The sequence below is a fragment of the Lytechinus variegatus genome, chromosome 2 (genome assembly GCF_018143015.1).
Source record: "Lytechinus variegatus isolate NC3 chromosome 2, Lvar_3.0, whole genome shotgun sequence".
In the NCBI taxonomy this organism is placed as follows: domain Eukaryota; kingdom Metazoa; phylum Echinodermata; class Echinoidea; order Temnopleuroida; family Toxopneustidae; genus Lytechinus; species Lytechinus variegatus.
In genome coordinates this window covers 509,673-534,893 of record NC_054741.1, presented here as the reverse complement: position 1 = coordinate 534,893, position 25,221 = coordinate 509,673, and the positions used below count along the sequence as shown (strand labels likewise).

The window sequence follows — 25,221 nt, the reverse complement described above, 5'->3', positions numbered from 1 at the left end:
TGTACGTTGTTCGATAGTAAAGGTTTACAAAATAAAAAACAGAAAGTCACAAGGATTTCTAGGGAAGGTTCCATGAGGTTGATTCTCTCCTTGCATTTTTAAACAAGATATCAGTCTACAACATATTATTGAAGACTACAGGCTGAGCCTCTTCTTCAGTGTGAACTGGAACATACCCTAGTCCATAAAGATGGGATTAATATTTTTGAGAAAAGAAAACATATGAGGAAAATCAGCCCCATGGATAGGTGACTCAAGAACACATCCAAGACGTTTGTAAAAGTTGTATGCAACTTTAAAAAACAGCTTTATAAAACGCTACTCTGATGAGTGCATAATATCTATGGGAAAACTGGGAATGATAAAGCAACATTGTGTCAGTTATACAGTTTGTCTTAAATATATACGTTGGCATGGTACTGATTTAGTTTCACATTCATATTGAGGGTAAAATTCCTTGAATACAATTCTTGTTGCTGGAAAAAAAAAGTCAAGGTGTTTTCATGAAGACACACGACCAGTTAAACTGTTTTTGGTTTTATCCCACTAGCAGCTAATATTTTGAAATTCTAATCTCAGCTAAAAATCAAAGGAATCATATTTCACACACTGTTTATTATGTAGGAATAGCATGTATAGGCAGGTTTCAGTCCGATGTACAACTACACCTATAGCAAATAAGGTACAAATTCTTCAAAGGTTCCATGGCAACATAATTTCTGGCAGAAGCAGCTTCGGAGTATAGCTTTCCAAAGATATGTTACATTAAGCAAATTCTCATTTCATTTATTGGAAAATAATGTTTGTGATAATTGATAAGCAGAAAATATTAATTTGTTTTTTAATGAAACCATTATCTTTAAACATTTGTGACCAACTTCTTGAATACATACAATAGTTCAATACAGTATTAAAAGTACTATAAACTAATAAAGTTATAAACCTACATGTCCAAATATCAGTTCTTAATTTACAAATTTTGAACATTTAAAATATAAATTATAGAATATTAGTACTACAATATGCTGTAATGCAAATTCATTAACCATTCAATAAGTATTATCGGAATGCTCTATTGGATATGTACCTGTATATTTCAATATTTTACCAGTACCAATTCTTTTGGATTACAATACATACTATTTCATTTCCAAAGAATGGATGGAAATTTCAAACATTTTGAAACAATGATATAGTACTTTCAGAAATATGTACTGACAGTTATTAGAAACCAAATTTATTTAACAGTCTAAAATACAATGTTTTCCCCTCTTTTCTTTGTATGTTTCCCTGCATCTTGTAAGCATACTATATCAGCAACATTAACAATAAAATGCTATTATTTGATCACCAAAATTATATAATGCAGGGTACAATTCTACTATTCAAACTTGAAAAGCAGTTTGGCCATTGGGGAAGATATCATTTTCAACAAAGTTGTGGACAGTTCTCTTTGATGAACTGCTTCTGATTACTTTTCTTGCTTGCTTTTGGATAACAATTAGAACCCCCTTTCTCTCTTTGTTCTTCTGTTTTGATGATTCAAATAATTTGATTTGCTTTGATGAATTTCCAATCAATTTTTTTCAACACAGTTCTCTCATTGAATTATTCAACTAGATCTTTGGAAATGAGGGTTCTTAACAAATCTAAATAATCATAAATGGACAAATTATTTAGCTTTTGAAGGATATCAAGAGAAGGCATTTGCTTTACAAATGGTCAATATTCAAATGACCCAATTAAATCGACCTACACCTGTACACTGTAAAGTATACACCACATTTAAAGATGTACATACAAATATACATTTTATTAAGAAAACATTGGAATGGACTGGTCACTTTGATATTCAACAAAAATAAGGTAACAAAAACAGCTTTTATAATACTTCATAATACCAGGGTAGGAAAAATAATGTAGCTTATACACACATAGCAAGTACATACATTCAGTAAGCAACAGGGAAATATATAAAATATACACATCTTGTAGTATCAATAAAAAATTAATCTTGTGTCAAATGTTCAAACAGTGACCATTGAGATGAACTTTTTTTTTAATTAAAATTTTCATATCAATCTAATACCACATATACATTAGCAATTTTTCATCATCTGTTTATGTGAATGAGCGAAATTCATCACTTGTGACTCGCTATGGATATAGAATAATTTCCTTTGCCAGTGTTCTTGTTGCATACACCTTTCAAGGATGTCAGGTTGATGACTCCATGACCAGTCTTTAATATTGGACTTCCTCATAACTTGCCTGATAGTACTGTATACCAGTAACTTGGATGACAATCCACCAAACTGTCACATCATATTTCAAAGGTTCACTGCGAGTGGAATGTTATCACTGGTGCCTCTTCAGCTACACCTGTCCTCTGTCTAGAACTTTCATTCTCCTTTGATTCCAGGGAACACACCATTCTGGCATCCTAAATATGGTGCATAAACTTCTTCCAAATAGCCCAGATTGTCCATCAAGAAGGATGTCATTTCCTACTTTATCTGTACCAAACATCCAACTGCTGCATAGTTCATCGTTACAATCATCACAACTGGCCATCATCAACACACATTCAACAAATCTCAGTCTTGACTAGTGAGTTTATAGAAAAAAGGTTTTCTCATAGAGTACATTCCTCATTATCACTGACAGCATTTGTTTCGGAATTATCCGGGGGTTGCTTGATCTTCTCTGAAGGTTGTGATAAAATGTTGCTGCCCTTTGTGATCTCTCTATCCCCCTCTCCCCGATGACTCTTAATCTCTGTCTTCCCGCTCATTGTCTCTTCCGACTTTTTTCCCTTCTCCTCGCCATTGCCATCTGTCTCTGTGGGCTTCTTGGAATGGTCCTGGACCTCATCCTCATCACTGAGTTCATCCAAGCTGCCGAGACTAGCCATCGATTGCGAGAGCGATGATGACACCCCAAGAGACGATGGCTTCTTCTTGGACAGCGTGTTCCGCTGGTTGGCAGGTTTGACTGTTATAATCAAGTTAGCACTGTTGGCAACCATCATGTCCGTGACCTGGTCCAACGTTTTCCCAGACACCTCGATACCGTTCACCTCTAACACTTCATCATTGACCCCCAAGAGACCTGTGCTCTCGGCAAGACCACCTGGCACCAGGCGAGAGATGAAAATTCCTGGTACTTTCTCAAGTCCATGAGGTGTCACACGCATGCTTGTTCCATCCCGGATGTAGAATCCGAGGGGTTTGTCCGAGCCATGTTTGTGAAGCTTGACTCTGCGATGAGTCTCGGGTACAATGTCCACATCTATGATGGCAGAGACTCTCCTGAAATCTTGAGGAAGGCCGATGGCTTTGAAGGGCTTCAAAGGCTTAGGCGACTGAGAAACCAGGTACTGGGAAATTTTGTTCTTTCTCCTGGGTATTGTGGTTCCATACTGAATGTCTGCTTCACTGACTTCATCTAACAAAACAAATGAAAATATAAAAGGAATATAGCCAAAAATAATTATTAGAATATCACTAAATGAAGAATGAAAGTATAGAGTTTTCTGGAAAAATTGCAATCTGTCTTCTTCTTTTATCTTTTGAATTTATTACCAAGTATGTATTGCGTTTAGTTAGAGTTGGAGCTAGATAATCAGAGAATTACACGTGGGTACGAAGTACAAACCAATAATCAGACTATACCCAAAAGATAAAGTTCACAAACTACTGAGCTTGACTAAAATTGGCTTGTGCTTCCTAATCACCTTTTAGCCCCTAAACTAAACATTATCATAATTGTAATCCATGTCCCCCCCCTCCCCCTTCAATGATTTATTTTCATTCTTTATTAGATTTTTTTCTAGAAAGTGTGTTATAACACTTAAGTTTGAGCCTGTATAGACATGTACCTGTAACTGGGGCTACATTGCAATTTATCCCCACCTATACATGGAATATAGGTTTTTTTTTTGTCTGTGAGAAAAGCATATAAAAAAAAAGCAATTTGATAAAAGCACAAACCTTTTTTCTGTAGTACTATTTTGAGGGGAGGTTTGGAGGAAGTGAGAGCCTTGAGATAGTTGTCATCATTGTTGATAGGGAGAAGGTCACCTTGAGGGTCGGTGTACCCCACCAGGAAAGGGATGTCACCAAGGTGGTGCATACGCTCCAGGAATGCATAGAAGTCTTCATATGTTGCTACCTTGTTGGGGTTAATGGTGAATCTCCTGAACTCAGCATCAAGCTGTGGAATAAAAAAAAATCACTGTTCGTTACAGGTATGCCTGTGAGGAGTCGAGGACTCTAGGTACTGTAAAATTATTTCAGTTTTTGGCACTCAATGCTTGTCCATAAAAGCAAGTAAAAAGTGTTGTTCTTCACAGGGCATTGAACACAATGTGCTTCGCACATAAACTGAAAAGGTATTAAAGGGGTACTCTGGGCTGAAAATATTTAAATAGAGTACAATTCACCTGTAGAGTAAAATGCTCAAAATTTCATCAAAATTTTATAACAAATAAACAAAGTTATTAAATTTTAAAGCTTAGCAATATATTATGAATTTTTTTTTTTTTGTTCTTGAAGAAAAATTTTTATTAACATAATTACATATAATAAAATACAAACGAACGATTGGGGATAAGTCTGATCAGTTTGCTCATTGAATATTCAGACATGCCTAGAACTGTTTCACCTGAATAATGCCATTACTTTGTTTTTATTCATAGTCCTATTTTGATCAAATTTTCAAGGTTTTGTTTGTCTGATTTTTCTTTATCTGTTCATAATATCATTTTCAGCCTGGAGCATCCCTTTTCACTAGTTTTCTTTTCTACAACCTAATACTATTAGAATGCAAGCTGTGTGGAAAGGCAAGGGCATGATGTTTCACCAATTCATGAAAATAGAATATTTGAGACAAAGGCCCTGTATAATATGAAACATAAAGACAGGGTAGGCAAGGCTCGACATTAGCGGTGGCCCGGTGGCCCGGGGCCACCAAAAATTCATCTCGGGCAACCATTATTGAAAAAATGTTAAGTTTTGGTGGCCCGAATCGGGCAACCAATAATTTTCAAAGTAGCGCAATTTTCTCCCGATTTTGCATGCATTTATCAACCTTCTACAGTTAAAATTGCAAGCTAATTCGTCATGCGCCTTTTTTGTTAAAGTTGAATTAAGAAGACGATTCAAAATATTGAGATATTTACATTAATAGCAACCTTACAACCCACCAAAAACTAAGAGGTGATTCGACCCCCCATTTTCTTTTTTCAAAATAGTGAATTTGAACGATTTATCCCTACTCATTTTCCCCGAGTTTGCTCCTGCAATGCCTACCGAGACGGGCGTTCTTTGACTGTGACGTCACCGGGGGTATCGTAGTAAACAAGGCAGTGCTGTTTTGTGTACTATGCACGTACGCCGTCATATTTACTTTTGTGTCAAAACTTCATTTTATCGCTATTGATTTTATGTGAACGATGTTGAAAGGAAGTAATAATTGTCATAAGACATATTGTCAATAATATGTCCCTACATTGTTAAAACTGTTCTTCTTTGTAGCAATTTTAGACGATTTTAATGCCTTGTTTTCGTTCCGGACTGTGTCCGTGGCGAAACAATTGAATAAACTGCAGTTGAAGTTGTATCTGCGAGCCGGAGAACTTGCAAAAAGGAAATGATTAAAATTATATTTATGGCCATACTATTATTCCAAATATGTAAATTCCCTCATAATGATACCATAGACCCTAAAGGAATAATTTCAAGGCGAATAATATGAAATTTGACCAAGATCTTCTCACCAGTCGATAACGTAGCAGACGTGTTATCATGATATATTTATCCGCGTGTGACGCGGCTTTTGCAAAAAACACAGTTGGTTGCGGAATTGCTTTGTGCGGACCGGCCACCCGCTCCGGCGCAGCTAGCTAGCTGTCGAGCTGCCGGACCGCATACCTTTCATGCTGTCTTCAACTCACTTGCGAATTGCATTTGTATGTGTGACGGTGACCTCTAGCGTAATTAAATATACATGTAGAAAACAACTCGGAAGGCCGAGAAGAATAGTAAGTTGATTCAAGATTGTTCTGTGGAATGAGCCACGAGTGGAAATGATCTACAGGATATAAAAATGGAGTCAAAGACAAAAGGAAAGAAGAAAAAGACGTCAGGGGATTGCTGCATGGTCATGAACTGCGGTTCGACCATAGAGATATATATGGGGATGGTCTGGGGGTCGACATACCAGACCACTACCCCACTACAGTGCAGTACACTCATGTGCCTGGGTGTTGTGTGTATCATATATAGGCATGCAGCGCGCGCAGAGCTGAGCTAGCCGCCGGAATTACTTTCCAGCTACTCACTTGATGGAACATCGTGACAAAATAAATGAGAAATAGTGAAAATATCATTCAATAACTCACTGTTTTCAATCTTTCATCATGATTTAAGAGTTCATGATAGTTATTCATACTGTTCTTTATACAGGTAAAGTAAAGATTTGTACATGTGATTCCTACTTGTTTGATTTGAGTTGCTTTGAAAAAAAATTGTAAAATCATCTTTCTCTCTCTGCATAGCATTTCTGTATTACACCCAGGCACCTCTTACACTAAATTCCCTCCGGTGACGTCACACTCAGAGTGATTTTTCTGTACACTCGTCTCGCGGGCTCTGACAGGTGGCTAATTTCATAGACTTTCAAAGCAAAATATCGAGAAGGCAGAAGATTTTTGTGACATGCTATTTGTTTTAACAACTGATATATACTTTATATTATGTGTGGAACCCATATTTATGGAAACTCACTCCCTTCTTAATTCAACTTTAATCTACACACAAATACACACACACAAAGATTGCATAGTCATGACAGTATGTAGGCCTACCGCTAGCATACAGTAACTATTATTCAGCCGGCCGTGCCGGCTGTCTGGCTGAGCTTTGCATGCATGAAACCAATGCAGCTAGCTGTTTACGAGCAGACTATTCAGACCCAGGGAGCTGCGATACGAAATGATTCTGCTAAGAAATCTTCCCCAGAACTTTGGAAATCTACGTCAAAGTCACATTTTACACCAATGAAATGCCCTTCTACAGTCCATATTACTGAAACCTGATTAATTGCAAGCATTAAAAGGAGGAATTATGACCTCTCTTTTGACTCAAAAAGACCGATTTCCAAATGCATTAATACACATAAAACACATAGGTGAGTACATCACAGTCCCATATGTGCATTTGTATGTATGTTAAAATTTGGTTTATTTCGAAGCTGTGTCTCTTTGAGCCAAAAAAGAAATAGGCCGCTCTTTCTTTCTTGTTTACAAATGACTTCTTAAACCACTCTTAAGGAAGTAAATACTTTGGGAAGGCATTTCATTGATATGACGTGATTTTTTTCCATCATTTTGTCAAATATAGGGAAGGAATTTTCTCACTGTTTTTTCCAGATAACTTTTGCCATTTTATTTTTTTCTTTCATTTTTTTCAGTGATTAAACCATTTATACCCCTTCCCATTGAAAATGCCTGATTAAAGAACATGTTTCTACTGAATAATAATAATTTTTTTTGATAATTTTGTTTTATTTATTTTTCTTAAATTTTCTTTTGTTTTTTCTCAAATTATTTTTTATGACCTGTTCTTTGTTTTTTTCTTTCTTCATTTTTTCTTTTGTTTTATTTCACTTACCGTATTCATTTTTACAATTTTTGTTTTCTTTTTTTAATATACTATTCTAAAATTTATTTTTGTTTATTTCCCCCTTTTACACATTGTTCTAATTCTGCAGCATGTGATTTTCTCCTGCTATAATATGCTGGAAAAGAGAAAATAAACTGGATTTGGGGCCTGCATAATCTAGGTTTTACAATCAAAAAGGAAGAAAGGAAAAAATCATTGTTTTGTAAATCTATCTGAGTTTGATATATGCACTATTTATTTAATTTACCATTATGAGTATGTGTCTATACGGAGATTAAAAATCTACACAACCTGGGAACAATGCAATTCTTTTATTCTCTTTCAATCATTTCATATTTACAATGATAGAACAATATATATATTACCACAAAATAAGCAAAGTAAAATAACAGCAAGCACGATTTACATACAAGATGTACAAAGAATAGTGGTACGTGTTAGTGATTGCAGAATATTTCAGTTTGTTTTATTCATTTTTAATTAATGTTTTTCTTTATATTTTTCGGGCCACCAAACCTTATTAGTGGGCCACCAAAAAAAAATTATTTGAAGGTTTTGGTGGCCCGAACGGGCCACCACCAAAAAAAGTTAATGTGGAGCCTTGGGGTAGGTAAACGTGACAAAATACTTGTTTAGGGTCCTTTTTGGAAATTAATGGGCGAGCAATGAGCATGCTGTCCATCTACAAGCCCACCGGGGTGCTTCAGGAGTTCAAGGATTTAATTCCTGATCTACAGCACTGTACATGTAGTACCTGCATGTACATGTATCTACCTCATTTTACTTACATTGATGAGTGGATACCATTCACACTCCAATACTTGTTAAGGGGTGCATTTTCAGAATATGGAAATTACATGTTTAGGGTGCTTTTTGAGACCCCATGGTCAAGCATGGTATCCACTCGTGAATGGAAGTGGCCCCCCGGGTCCTTATTTAAGTGCCAAGGTGGGGGTTGAACCCCATACCTAGTAAAGATTGGATGTTGACATACATGTATACCGGTACATGTATATGATAGTTCCCTTTCCCAAAGCAAACTAAAAGAGCCTCCTGACTAACGATCCAACCCAGTGCCAATCCCCTCATCTCCCCTCCGCATCACGATGTAGTCTGCTGAGCTGTGCAATCGATCCCTTCACTCGAGTTTAAGGGGTCTTTATTCCAAGCCTACAATGACCTGCCTGGTCCTGAAGGCCCTCTAAGGTTAGTCTTTGTGTGAAGACCCACTTGTTGATCAATCAGGGTCTGTACTGGGCCTAGTCTGTACCTGCACAATAACCATGATGCATCCAATCTGGACAACCCATACATTGTGATCTTTATTCAGGAGACACATGAACCTATAATTTTAACTGCATTTTTACAAGTGTACAAGAGCTTGTTATTTTCACAGGTGATTATCAAAATCATCTTGAGAAACCTCATATTCCACAAACTCATATAATCAATTACAAAGGAGAACAATGCACTCTTTCTACACACACTTAATAGGCAACAATCACAGAAACACACAGACTTCTACCTGACCGCACAATACAATGGGTACAACCAAATATTTGTCATGGGAGAATGTATTTTGTAACACAATGGAATGCAGGGAATGCTTCCAGAGTCCGCCCCTGTTAACACGGCTCAGACTAAAGGAACATTTACACCAACATCATACCAATTATCATTGCATGCATTGATATGTAAAGCTGTGCATTGGAACATCACTGCTTATTTCAGTTGATTTAAAGATTCGCACCTGCCAGTAAAACAACAAAGTTCTCATAGGCCGTGTTTATGCTTCCACTTTTCAGGCCAGAATCAGCGTTTCCAAACGTGATTAGTCCAAAACACAGTTGCGTCCATGCTTACTTTCATTTAAACGCTGTTTCAAAACGCCGATCGTAAACTCACAAAAAGGTGCGTTTGTAAACGTCGTTTGACCAGAATCAGGCTTTCTGGGGAAGTATAAACAGAACCACGATCGTAAACGTGTTTAAATGATGTCATTTGGTACATGCTTCCGGTGAGATGAAAATCCGCGGGCAAATACAGTCGTATTGCTCCATGTTATCTCTACGTAAAAACAACAATCGGAAAAAAAAACTTTCGAAAAAAGGCGCGCCCAATTTGACCTCGCTTTACGATGCGAAGCCAGCTGGAGATCATGATTTGCTCTGAAAAGTTAAGCATAAACAGCACTCCCAGAACCACGTTTACGATCGGCGTTTTGAATCGACGTTTGAAATCGCTGATTCTGTCCTCGCAATGGAAGCATAAACACACCCATAGTCGATTAAAATTCAGCATAACTAGTACAGTACATTTCTATGAGGAGAGTGTGCATTTTCCTTCACAACAAAGAAATTTCTCATAATTTTCTTTCGTACTGCTACGTATATCCAGGCTATGATTTCAGGAAGAATGCAGAATTTCAAAGAAAATTGATTTTCAGGCCCCAAAAAGTGAATTGCATATCATACATGTAAACAGTGAAAAATGTGCAAATGTGAAAAATCTGCCCATCAAACCTATTCACAATATGTATGTGGTTTTAGACTTTTAGGCATACATTACCGTACACGTATGGTATAGTTATACAAGATTTACATTGGTTCAGTGCCGCTGCTTTTGTAACATACATGTATTTTAGGTTTGTTTGGATCATGGTTGTCTAAATTTGTATCATATATCATTCAATGTTTCACTTGAGTATGACAATAAATTTTGATCTGGTTTTATATCAATGAAGAATACATGTACTACGTCTACATGCATTTAGGACACAGATCAACATGCAATTGGTATATGTACAAAAACTGGGGTATACATGGTCGCATTTCATAAGTTGGGTATGCAAAAAGGGTGGCGTATGAACAATTTTCCACACAGTGCCATGGATAAATTGTTGCTACATCACAGCATCTTAACCAAATTTTTTGAGTAATATCTCATTTTGAAGCTAGAACTATAGGCTAAATATATTACTATGAATTATACCCCTTTCATAAACCCCATTAAAATGAATTAGGCGGCTAATAGCAGCATAATTTGGTCGTAAAATTGGAGGAGGACAAGAGTTATCCGCATTACTCTGATGCTGCTATTATCCGCATAATAGCAGCATCGGGACAAGATTTTGAGTTTATGAACGCATTTCCAAATTATGCGGATAATTGCCATGGTGCGGTCACAAGGTCACCCTTTTCCAACACAACCGCATCGGAGGGGGCGTGTCCAGTTGTCATGGCAATTATCCCCCTTTTTCAGGACGGGCGCTCGTAAAAATAATGCGGCTTATTTTCGGAGTTTATGAACGCAATTTTTATTGAATTATCCGCATTACTCTTAGGCGGCTAATTGGAGGATAGGTTTATGAAAAGGGTATTAGATCAATACAATATCAGGAACAAAAACTATAGCACATTAAGTTTGAAGTAACAGGGGTGGCGGAGCCGGTGGATGTGGAGCCGGTGGATGCGGTAAATGAAAAAATATTAATTAAACCTAATTAACAACTTACTATAATATGTAATATGACTGATATCCACATATTTCTGGGCATTTTAAAGCAGGGAACAACTAAATGTCATAAAAAATTGACAATTTTGAAAATATGCAGCAATGGAATACATGTGTATGTCAGCTCTGATCTGCAACCTTATCAATTAGTAAACCGGAGAGATTTGGTTAATTATCTAATTTGTAATCTTAATTTTTAGTACAAATGTTGTGTATCATTGCAACAAACATTTCTACCCATGATGTTGTCATTTTGCCAAGCATACAAATACATTGACAGGTATTTTGGGGGCAGAAATGTGAAATTAAATACTGTTAATTAATTAGTATAATTAACATGCATAAAATAATAGATAATTATTTTATTTTTGGTACAGATTTAATCATTGATGTTTCAAGATTATAACTGCAAAATACTAGGGTGATCCAATGTTGCATTAACTTTTGACACCATTTTATGTGCAGCAGGTCCAATTTGAGAAAAACGCATTTCAAAATTCACATTTACATTGACATCTATGCAGTAATTAGCTGTTAATTAGTCATTTTAAGGAAAAATAACGGTATTCAAAACTTAAAACTTTTTCATTATGTAGAGAATGGTAATAGCTATAACATATCAAATAATAACATTTTTGACCATTTTTACCCTGTTCGCGAAATTGGACCACCTTATGACATGCGACCACATGTACTTTTTATACAGTAGGCCTAAATGTTAAAAACTAAACCGTGTTTGCCTACATGTACATGGTATGAGATCTTTGAATGTGTTCTGATCAGATGATGATATACTTGAACCAAACATATTTTCTGATCAGGCTGGTGTGAATACGCCCAGAGCTAAACTGGGTTGCTAAAAACAATGCCATCCACCATCAACTTTGTGTTGAGTAGTATACCATACCTACATGTATGTGTGGGTGTTCATTCTGTGTTGTGTTTGATATGAAATATGATTGCGGTTGTAAAGTGGTTTATGATGATAAACTCCACATGTTCAAACATAAGTTATATACATGCAGGCTGTCTCTGTGTCTGTCTCATGCTGTCTCATGTCTACAGGCCTATTCTGTACTATTATGTACATGTAAATGTAGACTACATGGTCTTGTAAAAAAATCAAATTAAAAAAAAAGGAAATGATAATAAAAAATAGGCCTTTACAGTATTGCATTCAACATTTTCTTTATACACTCTACCTACAGTATAACATACTGGGTACATACAGGTAGTAGGCCTACACATAAATGGGAATGTACAGTATAAAATTTGTGTATGCTTAAAAAGAAAAGTATGAAGGCAAAAATCAGTTTTCAATTGAAAGCGAAAGTCTATAAAAACTTGTCCTCAGAGTCTGTGAACAGCCGAACAATCAACCGGTTCAGCAATAAAATATCTATATGACTGTAACAGTACATGTACAGAGCCTCATTATACATGCCAAGCATGAGGCATCGTAAAGCATCTCCCCAACCCAGTGATTTGTTATGGTTTCAGGGTTTGCATTTCTCAGTGCTAGGGCATATCGCTAGCAGAAACAACCCACTCTCCCGCCACGTTCCCTGGCTTTGTTTTCTCTTTTCTGCCAAGGTAGAAAATGTTGACATTTGGACCTCGGGTGCCAGAGTTCAGTCAGTTCATATTGTGCAAGATCTTTGACGAGGGAGATCTTGTTTCATCAACTGTCACACATGTATTGTAGGCAAAGTACATGTCAGCATACACACAAGTAGAGGCCTACTACTAGTAGCAGAATAAAATATTTGATGATAGTGACAGTTTCAGTGGAGTCGTTGGTGATGGTGGTGATGATGAATGGTGGTAGTGAACATCGATAGGCCTACATGTAATGCACACAATAGTCAGTGATCATGGTGGAGGTGATGATGATAATGAATAGTAGTGAATAATTTTATTGACTGATGATGATAATGAAGACAATACAATGAATGATTATGATGATGACAATGATGATTGATGATGATGAAGATGACAATGATGATGATGAGGAGGAGGAGGAAGATACTGATGGTGATGATGATTCTGATGATGAAAATGAGGATTGATGATGAAGATGATGACAACAATGAAAGTGGTGGTGGTAGTGGTGATAATCTTGCTGATGTGGTCATAGAAAAGAGATCATGCTGATCACAGTGACGAAAAAATGGAGATGATGGTGATTTATTTAAAAACAAGTGGAATGCCTCTGGCCGTCTCACCTGCATCACGCGGTTCAATATAGCAGCAGTGCTGACTTTGAATACTACTCTAACTCGCACAAGATGTTCAATGATAGATGGTTACTCTTATGTCCACTTTTTATGAACTAGACCAATAAACTTACAGAGATATGATGGTTATTCAACAAAAAACCCAACATGGCCAAAGTTCATTGACCTTACATGACCTTTGACCTTGATCATGTGACCTGAAGCTCGAACAGGATGTTCAGTGATACTTGATTACTCTTATGTACAAGTTTCATGAATCACATCCATAAACTTTCAAAGTTATGATGGTAATTCAACAGATACACCCAATTCGGCCAAAGTTCATTGACCTTTGACCTTGGTCATGTGACCTGAAACGTGCACAGGATGTTCAGTGATACTTGATTACTCTAATGTCCAAGTTTAATGAACTAGACCAATAAACTTTCAAAGTTATGATGGTAATTCAACAGATACCCCCGATTCGGCCAAAGTTCATTGACCCTAAATGACCTTTGACCTTAATCATGAGACCTGAAACTTGCACAAAATTTTCAGTGATGCTTGATTACTATTATGTCCAAGTTTCATGAATCAGATCCATAAACTTTCAAAGTTATGATGGGAATTCAACAGATATCCCCAATTCGGCCAAAGTTCATTGACCCTAAATGACCTTTGACCTTGGTCATGTGACGTGAAACTCATGCAGGATGTTCAGTGATACTTGATTAATCTTATGTCCAAGTTTCATGAACTAGGTCCATATATTTTCTAAGTTATGATGACATTTCAAAAACTTAACCTCAGGTTAAGATTTCGATGCTGATTCCTCCAACATGGTCTAAGTTCATTGACCCTAAATGACCTTTGACCTTGGTCATGTGACATGAAACTCTAATAGGATGTTCAGTAATACTTGATTAACCTTATGGCCAAGTTTCATTAACTAGGTCCATATACTTTCTAAGTTATGACATCATTTCAAAAACTTAACCTCAGGTTAAGATTTGATGTTGACGCCGCCGCCGCCGCCGCCGCCGCCGCCGCCGTCGGAAAAGCGGCGCCTATAGTCTCACTTTGCTTCGCAGGTGAGACAAAAAATGGCTTTGACCTACTGTACATGTACAGGCTACAGGTGTCTACACATGTACATGTATGTAGAACACCTACACGGTATCATAGCCCATAGAGATGGTTCTATATATCGAACTCCTGGCAAAATCATACTTCCTGCAAAAATCCACAACAAATTATACAAGGCCTCTGGAAAATGTTGGACCTGGCAGATGAAATGTTTATTATACATGTAGAGGACCTAAATGTCTATACATGTAGGCCAAGTTTATTGCTCTCATTTGAGCAATGAACTGTTAAGATGGTGCTATTAAACATTTACATGTAGCTTATGTATGATGTACATGTAGGTGTACATTTTCCCTGGTTCCAAACACTCCTAGCAACACCATATTTCCATGTTATCAATCCTGCATTCCTGTCATGACCCCTCTAACCACAGAGGAAGGGCTCTCCAAGGTTATTTTATCTTTTGGTGACCTGTTACATACTGTAAGTGCCATAAATATTTACATTTTGAAGCCTGAGGACACAACAACCCTAATCCTAACTGAGTTTATGGAGGTCAAAGGTAAATAGTTGTTGTGTCTGTAGCCCCTACAAGTGCAGAGGAACATCAAGTAGCCTACATGTACATGTACATGTACATGAACATGTATTTGTACTCCTAAAAGTACTATGCAGTACAGGTATACCTACAATTGTGTATTTGGTATTCAGTTTCTATCTGAAGTCTGATCAATGTACATACCATAAAATAAGATCCAAGCGCACAGAAAAAACCCACATGTGTACATGTATGTAGGCCTGCATGTACACGTACTGCACATGTAGGCTCTGAGAATATGAACTTAAGAAGAGCATCATAGTCCTATACAATGTTCTGTAATTTGTAAATTTACATGCATGTATCTTGTACATGTCGCACACATACACACAAAAATATATAGACGCACAAAGTACAATTGTAATTCCCATAGGCCTAGTATAAAATAAGGTGATTGTACAATAGATTGATGTTCAAATCTTTCTAAGAAGGTGTCAGTTGCATTGATTTCATAGAAGTTCAAGGATTGAATTTACTGGACAAATCAATTGTGTTCCATTCAGAAAATGGCTGTATAAACAAGAAAGTAAAAAATAATCATGAGAGATTCCTATTGACAATACATGGACATCTACAGTATGGTGTGTTAATTAAAATCTGTGCAAGAATGAATCATGCATCAGAAATCTTGAAGGCCATTGAAAGAATGCAATGAAAACATATTTTTCAATGAAGTGATATCAAGGAGTCATGTGATGAAGTGGTGTATGGAAGTGATAGTGGTTTCTGCAAGGTCAATCATACAGTTGTACTAGTAGTAGTACATGCACATGATTATTATCAAATCAAATGCTATAAAAATCTTGGAATACAGTCCATGACCTACATGTAACTGTTCAGGGTTTAAAGCTACAAACATGTAGTCTGTCTTTAGCTTTGAAAGTGTCATGCGAAGTTGCGAACTATACAAGTATTGATCATCGAACATTACAATATTACAAAAATGTAGTAGTCATGCATTTTTTACCCATTAGAATATATACATTGTATGGCATTAAATTCAAATCTATCGCCCTCTATCTTTGATGTTTTGAGCACTATACTATAGCCTAGTGACAAAATTGTGTATGTATCCTGAAATTTTCAGCCGAGTCCATGCTCGAAAAAATGTTTTATACATACATGTATAAGACCCAAAAGCAGATATCTATTTTGACCAGGCATCAGATCTTATGTTGTGTCACCCTTTTTCATGGAGCAACAGACAAAGATTATATCCTGATAGCCCAGTCCATATTTTCATACATTTTTTTGCAATGCATGCCTACATGTATTTGTACATGTACAGCCATGTAGGATAAAAATAACAGACACCTTGAGTTGACGGTACTATGGTCTGATAGACAGCTACACAAAGGAAAATAGTGGCTAGCAATTGTTCTGTTAAAGGTGATCATTAGAGTGTTACCCTTTTAAAGCTTCATGCCTCCAGATTTTATGAAGACTACATATGTACAAAGTCCAATTGTATACACTACAGTGTAGGTACATGTATAGGCATATTGGGTTTACATATAAAATTTACAATTTTATTTACCAACAGAATAATCAATTTGTTGGCACCTTGGCTCCTTTCATACTATCAACCTTTATACAAAGATGATAAAAATATATATTCAAATCAAACAAAGATTTTTTTTATAGAATTACATGTAGGCCTACTGTATGTACATTGATTGACACTATCATTCGCATCACTATGTTGAGCAAGGTGCATAATCTATGTGTACATAGGCTAAATACACACAGATTGTACTTTTTGTGAAAAGCAAGAAAATTTAAATTGTAATCATTTTCTTTACATGTAGGCCACTCGGCCTATGTACATGTTTAATTCGGTGTACAGCAAAAAATGCTTGTCAGATTTTTCTTTCTAAATGAACTTTTTGTTGGGGTGGATTTGCCCTTTAATTAATAGGCCTACATGAAGTAGACAGTATTACAAAATAGAAACAGCTTTCTTTTCACTTTAAATTTTAATAGCATAAATGTGCAACATTTAGGCCTACATAATGCTTAATATGTTTCTAAGCAGCATAGGTTATAAAGGAAGGCCATAATATGGCCACTGCAATTTTATATGTAGTAAACATCCTTTCAAATGAACTTTTGATCTGAAATGTTGTTTACATGTACAGTGAAAGCAATACACAAAAAACATGCAAGATTTAATATCAGTTTGATAGTCAGCTGCCAATTCAGTTTCATCACCATGATATATCCTGTGGATTCTCTTTCTTACATTGACAAAAACCTGGCAAACAAGGGTCACCAATTCCACACAATGGCATGGTAACAATAGGCTGAGAAAACTCTGCCAATGACAACACTTATATTCAGCAGTGATCATAAAGAAACCCTTGTGCTCTCCATTGTATTCATATTCACTCAGGGATGACAAGGAATGCTTTATAGAGTGATTATAATAATGCCCAATGCAAAAGCATATTCTGGGAAAATATTTTTGAAAGTACTATTTAGTATTCTTAGTCATCAGAGAAGAAATTACACAGGGGTTCGTTTAGAGCAGCTTCGCCCCCAAATGCTCAAAAGTACCTGAAAAAATCACCATTCACATTTGTTTTAAAAGGCTTATAATGCTGAAGATTTAGGTACATGTCCACAAAAGTTGTGAAAATTAGAACTCGAAAATGAAAAAAAAAATTGAGGGGGGGGGGGCATGTTTAAAGTCATGTAATGAAACATCCTCACTGGTGAAAGATTATTCTTTGGGGTTTAATATTAGAAGCCCTACGTGTAATCTATCTTGAAGAGAAATTGAAAAAGAAAATGAAAGAAAATTGAAAAGACAGGTTTATATAAAAATATTATTTTTTCATCAACAATTTGATTAGAATTTCATTTTATTGATTTTATTTTCAGAGTCTAGAACTAAACAGAAACTTATTTTTATTCACTTGGTCCACAAGTAGATGGTCTGATTCTCAAATTGTTTCAAAACATGCCTACAAAAGTTACCAGGGAGTAGAGTACGCTTTGTAACCCTCACATACAGTGTGAAACTGTAAGTGTTTTACAAATTGCATATAAAGCAACTAAGGTTTATATTTGATGGATAACGTTACGTAATACAGGGCAGGATAACGTACTAACACAGGGCAGGAGAGGTGGTCTTGCACCATTTCCTTAGAACTTTTCTTTCCTCTCTTTCTTTTATTTTTCGAACTGACATAGACTGAACAAAGAAATTATTCTATTTTTGAAAAAAAAAAAGGAAATCAAATTTACAAGGCAACAATAGTCAAAACTGACTAGTTTGCCTATTCAAAATAACAACAACAACAACATGGTCAACTGTTTACCCACCGCTACACCAATAACTGTATGTCCAACAAAAAACCCCATTAACTTGGATAGGTGATCATGGGCTGGTGACTCACTGCACTTGAGAAATATAGCATGCAATTGTAAAAGCAATTAGAGAGGAGAACTCTGCCTTGAAAAGAATTTTTTAAAGTGTGATTGTTAAAATAAAAATGGAAGAGTGGCCAACAACATCATGTACACGTGTAATTGTAAACATGACCGTACGTGTTCAGTGTACACATTGATATCATTGGGGTGGGCTGTACAAAATGAATGACCAGTTAGCCTACTTGATTTTTTAAGTATAAATTTAATTCAAGACTTAGATATTACAGTCAAAAGTGATTGATTTGGATTTAAAAAAAATGGGCATGCACATTATTACATTTTTGCATGTAATAATTTAAACAATAGAATTTTAACAAATAAAAATAAACTTTAATAATTGCAATTTGTTTATTGATGATTATAATAATCAGTCTGATGAACAAAAGCAAGATGGAAACTGCAATACAGTGCATGCACTTTTAATACTACCACTGATTTAAAAATACATTTTGAAAATACATATAGGCCTAGTGTGTACGTTCATTTTCATAGTGAAGTTGTAAATAAATAGTGGTAAACCTTAATCACTTTGCATATGACTCAAACTAACAATTCAAACATGTCAACACCTTACACTTTTGAAGTGGTCTTTCTTAACTGCCCAGATTCTGAGAACTTTGATCTCAATATTTACTCTTAAAGTGTATAATTGTTTACACTGCATTCTTAAGTTCCAACAGTTCACTGCATGTAGATACACCAATCATCAGACCTCTGATAATAAAGGAATGTTATGATGGATCTCCACCCAATGTTTCGATTTTATAGGGATCTACATGTAGGCCATTTTAGGCCTACACTGTATACATGTTTGTACGGGACATTTGTTTTCACTATTCTTTTGGTACATCTACATTTTTCCATAGAGCTACATTACCGGTGTGTATGTATATGTATGTACATGTATGTGCATGTGTACAGTACACCCTTTTATGTTCTTGGTAATCAAGCATAACTGGAATTACAGGTTCTGTAAAGTTGTTTATACAGATAGTTCTGTAAAGTTGTACACAGATATTTCACGACTGTGAAAGTTTGGGGGAAAATAAAACAGATTTTCAATTAGAGTGCTTTTGTCTTAAAGCATACAAAGCTTTAGTATAAATGTTGAGTATCAAAGATTTTTAGAATTAGAAAAGAATAGTCAATGAATGCTTTATCAGCCATTACACTGTAGAATTCAAATTTGGCATCTACATGTATTGTAGCGTCATCTCTCTGTATCATTTTCATTTTCACATACATGTACATTTGTAAAAAACAGACCTTTGAGCTCTTACATAAAACTGCTCCTTGCTTTTACAAACAAGACAAAAATATTCAGATAATTGATCGGGTACCTAAACCATAAAACACTTTTCTATTTAAATGCAAGTAGCATTCACATCATAACAAGACTTTTAGGACATAGTATTGTATTTACCAAAACTAAAAATAGTCTCTAGTAAAGTTTTAAAAGTGTATTACATTCGCGACAGATACAAAGCAGAGCAGGCATGCATGTGGATGCTACATTGGCCACTCAATAGTAAAACATTCCTTAATTTTCCCCAATATTCACAATTTCACATTTTTATTTAAAAAAAATAATTTTATGCTTTAAAACAAGTTTTACTCTGGAGAGTTCCAGATTATGTACAGTCAAAGATACTACAAGGGAAAGATCGGACAGTACATAATGTAGACTGTGTAATGAAATGCTTGGGAAGAACACCCCACAGCGTTGAGTATTGTTTTTTTTACCTTTGCGTATCGCAAGATGGTTGTGTACAAAACATATGAGAGAATAGACTGTGGGATGGAAAAGGAAAATATCTGTAGTTTTTCATTTCCGTGGGGCGGCAAATACAACCACGGTTCTTGGACATGATAATATGTAAAATATTATGAGTGAATACATGCACAATGTTGTCATCGGTAAATTCTGCTCCTGACCTCAAAATTAAAATAATAATATGCAAAATCGTACCATATTGATTCGACTGGAAATTCCGCCATTCACCCCGTGTGTTAAGGACTTCCGTGAACGTGCGCAAGCGTGCACAATGCATGTAACCTTGTTCGCGTTTTTTTTTTATTCGCTGTACATGATATACGTTACATACAGAATATACGATGGCGGATAAGACGTCGTCGTCTTCGTCGTGTTTTGACAGCGAAAATGACGATTTATCACTAGGAAATATATGCTACATGCACGTCTTACCCAAGGAAAGAGGGCCAGTAAATTCCTTTCAAGTAAAGAGCTAGAACAAATTTAAGCCTTTGCTGCATTTGTTGATGTAGACTACCTGGGACTTCAGAATAAAAATAGCTATTCGTGGACCAGAGAAGTTTGCGACTGACTTGCATGCAGCCCGGCCCCGGGAGACCAGCCCGACCAGTGTCTGATCTTCCCCTTGTAGTATCTTTGGTACAGTACAGTACATGTAGCCTACACAACAGAAAGGAGATTCATTGTACCAATATGGCATGGCACGACTGTACAGTACAAAAATACACACCACCCAGAGCAACACACTGAAGATTTTGAATGGAATTGGGAGATGATCAGAAAGACAGAATTTATAAAGAGAACAAAGATATAGAAACTTGTATTGTACTTGTAGGAGAAAAGAAAAGATCTATGTAGATAGATGGAGGAAGAGAAAGAGGATGAGGAGAGAATTTTGAATGGCCAAGATAAGTTCATTTTCTTTTTGGCAGACTAAAAATGGTCTTGACGGGGACAGATCACCTAGTATCATTAATTCCTTCCCATTCATTATTTGCACCACTCTATAAAGTTTGAACTACAGTCCGACCTCTCTTATCCGGCCTCCCCTTATCTGGATCTCTGTATTATCCGGACGCACACTTGCCGAGATTTTTTTTTTTTATTCAATCTAGTACGTGAGGAAATTAGATTTCAATCTAAACTCAATCCTATACGTAATCTCACTTTGATTACATATATTTCCCAATAATATAGTCAACCTACAAAAAAATATTTTCATGAAATTACCTCACCCAAATCACCAAAAGAACTTAGGCATGATTATTTCCAGTAAATCAGGGTGCAGCACAAACATTTCATCATGTTTCTCTTTTTGCTTCGCAGGAAAAACAACACATGCCTCGCTAACTAACGTTAGGCCTCAATACGGACAGCGCCATCTATCATGTTTAGCCTACAGTCAGTGTAACAATGGCTGACATTGCGAAGCTGCGATACCCGCCGCAATGATCTAATTGTAAAACTTGGTTTCGAGTCATTCTCTTTCTCGAGATATGCTCGATGTATACCTCAGTCATTTTAGCAGGTAAATTATCCAAGAGTTTTGGCCATCGATCGATTTCGTTTCAGTAAAAACACTGCCTATTATTTGCACTGATACTGCAGTGAATACTGTCTGTACGCCCACTACGGGATTAATAATACAAAATTCCCCCGAAGAGGATCATCGATTTTTATCTTTTTTCTTAAAATATATAAAAAAGAACTTGACCAAATAAAGATTATTATTCTGCTTTGGCCTGAAATGCACCAAAACGGGAAACGATAAACTTAAAAGGACAAAAACAGTGATTTACTTCAACTGTTGCACAACTCCCACTTCCTTGGTTCATCCGAACTTAATGCACATGGCCATTGAGTCCCTGCACAGATCGAGTTAGAACTTTCATCTCTGTATTTGGTGAGTGGAGCCAATGGAGTTAGCGGAGCTGAGCAACCAATTTAAAAGACCAAAAGCTTCAGTCTCTGTAGTTTAGTTGTTCCGCTAAACTGCGTTGGCTCACTCATCAATACATAGACTGAAGAGTTGTTGGCCCGTACGTAAAGGCAACGTATGTAGCAGTAACGTTAGATCTAACATTCAGTGGAAACCCGATTTTTCTGATCTTTTATTAAATAAATCCCCAGACACGAATATTCCCGTCTACCAATTTAACAGCTACTGAAGATTTTGGTCTAGAATCATCGGTAGATCTAATTCTTTAATGAGAAAAAGGCATTAATACTCTATTAATCCTCTCCCCAGTTTATGCCCATCATCTCTTGTGCTAGTTGTGGACTTCTTGCTGAATTGGACAGGCTTAATGAAAGTTGAAATGAAGCATCAAGATCAGAGAGGGTGTGTTATGACTGTATCTATCATTCTCCTTTTTCTTTTCATGGAAAGGACTTGAACATGTTGAAGTTATTACACTGGGTAGTGTTCTTTACTCAAAATGATCAAGAAAAGAATATTCAGTTATCAATAATAATTAATAACACTAATCTTGGTCAATGTCCACAGCCCTCCACAGCCCTCCACAGTCCAGAGCAGAGGACTGCATCTGTATCTGTTCAGGCAACAAGCAAGGCCAAGGGGCACCCGCCTCCGCCGGGGCCGCGAAGGAGGCCTAGCCTGCTACAGAGTGCTAGAGAACACCATTTGAAATACTCACCTTGCTTTTGATTTCTTTCAGTCCTTTAGCCCATCTGTTGCTCCCATTGAGCATTGTCGTGGATCCATTTTTCGCCATAATGCCCACCGAATCCCGCATTTGAAGCGGGAAATCATTAATTGTCTAAAGAGTAATCCTATTGCTTCCTATTTCCTTCCAAAGAGGTAATGAAATTGACAAATAACGGGTTGATGATGTCGCTGATACATCAGTTAGATGTGACGTCAGGTGTAAACCCACTTCCAAATTACTTCCGCCAACCAGTCAACTTGGTACTATATGGTGTCCCTTGTTTCAACATCGAATTTCCCTAGTATTTTGCTTCAATGTATTCAAGATAAAAGGCTTTTTTTAATTAACATCATCATTTAGAAGAATTTAATTTATTCTATTTCATGTGGGTGTGTGTGAGAGCAAAGTTGAGTCATAAGGGACACACCTTTATGCCTTTGGATTGGGCGTGCAAAGTGTAGGATGGCGCCATTTCCTTTTAAGTTCTCTACACCAGCGGTATCTGCATGTTGCATCGGGAACCTGACGAAGTCCGTGGTTCGACCTTTATAAGACACACATTAGACACAGTACATAATACGCAGCGGGTGAGAGGGGGGGCAATTTCCCCCCACCCCACCCCCCCCCCCCCCGAAATTTTGAAAACTTCGCCCCCTCGCTTTTGATATTTTTTCAACAAGAATTTATGCATGCTGCCCCGTAGGGCCCCCTAGCTAAAAATTTCTATGTACGGCCATGATTAACTTAGACATCTACAAATTGCTCAGACAGAGGCCGCGAAATGGTTTTGAAAGTGGGAGGGGGGGCCGGGGGGGTGGGGGATCGCTGACTGTGCAAAAAACAATCATAATCAGAAGGTCATTTTTTCGATTTTGTACACGATCTTGGAAAAAAAAAGTGTGGGGGCTGAAACCCCGCAGCCCCCTCGTTTCCGCGGCCCCTATAATGTTTTGTAACTTTCATTCCCAACCCATACATTATGATGTAATGATTCAGTGGAATTGAATAAGTATATATCAATTTTTTTTAATCGCAACTATTGCCGATTGTATTATTTTTACTTTTCAAATTCTTTATGTTAACTCGGGTCTCTATTTCAAAACTCGGCATTGGCGATAGTCATACTTTAATATTACAATTCACTTCATTTACATCACAATTTCTTCTCTGTAACACATTTTTTCTGGTATTATTTCAAAGCAAATATAAAAACTTCTGCCATTAATTGTAATCATGATAATCATTAGAAATATTTTGCTAATAATGTCGTTGTATTCAAATTGGCCCCATCATTGATCTAATATTTCTCCATGATTTGTTTATTTATATTAATTTATTCACAAGTCTTTTTAATAAGGTGTCTCCATCAGTAATTGGGATATACTGTTGTCCTTCAGGAGGCAGGGGCGGATCCAGCTTGCCTTCGCAAATAGGGGAGGGCGAAATTCCCTTTTTCAGCCACATTTTCCAAGATCGGCCGCTCGAATTTTATTTATTTTTTTGTTTCTTTGAGGGATATAGTCACTTCTAAGCATTATTCATATAAATCAACATGAATATAATAATCTAATAGGCCTTTTTTAAATAGTACGAGCGTGAATCGCGAGCTTCAGTTTTTTATTCTTTTTTTTTTATTTCACGTATTCGCGCAAGCGTAAAAATTCGAGATTTACAGTAACCTAAAATGCGACACTGAAGCCCCACAGCCCCCCCCCCCTCTGTTTCCGCGGCCCCTCTCTTTTCCCTTCTCCCCCCCCCCCCCCTGTTTTGCTCCGCAAATGGTTTTCTTTTAATTTTTTTTAATTTTCCATTGTATGGTACACACACGAAAAAAAAATATTTCTGTATGTATCTTTGTGATATTATTTCTCATATTGTGTTTTCTTTCGTGCTTATCTGCCAAATATTTGTACAATTCAGCTAATGCTTCGAATCAATCATGAAAAATCATAATAGGCCTAATAGATAGCGGCTAAAGCGCAATGAAAAGAGAGAGGGAGAGGGGGGGGGGGTATATAAAATAGAAGATTAAAGGATAATTGCGTGTGTTTATTTTTCTGAGGCGGATTTATTATCGTGATAAATTGCATAATAACCGTCAATCGAGTAGCAGCAAAAGCATTGTAAGTATTATCGATCACCATCAATGTCACTTCCACACAATCACTGCAATCATCATCATCATCATCACCATCATTCATTCATTCATCATCATCAGAACAATCAATTTTATTTGCAAATGTGA

At 36.5% G+C, this 25,221-nt stretch overlaps 1 protein-coding gene across 1 annotated transcript; it reads right to left on the bottom strand.

The window, feature by feature from the left end:
- Nucleotides 1–545: 545 nt before the first annotated feature.
- On the bottom strand, nt 546–23,226 carry LOC121407005 (partitioning defective protein 6-like). Its single transcript, XM_041597895.1, has 3 exons — nt 22,965–23,226; nt 3,993–4,215; nt 546–3,447 (listed from the first exon to the last, which is right to left on the bottom strand). The coding sequence occupies exons 1-3, from the start codon at nt 23,061–23,063 to the stop codon at nt 2,636–2,638; spliced, it is 1,134 nt and encodes a 377-aa protein (XP_041453829.1). The 5' UTR covers nt 23,064–23,226; the 3' UTR covers nt 546–2,635.
- Between the last annotated feature and the right edge of the window lie 1,995 nt (nt 23,227–25,221).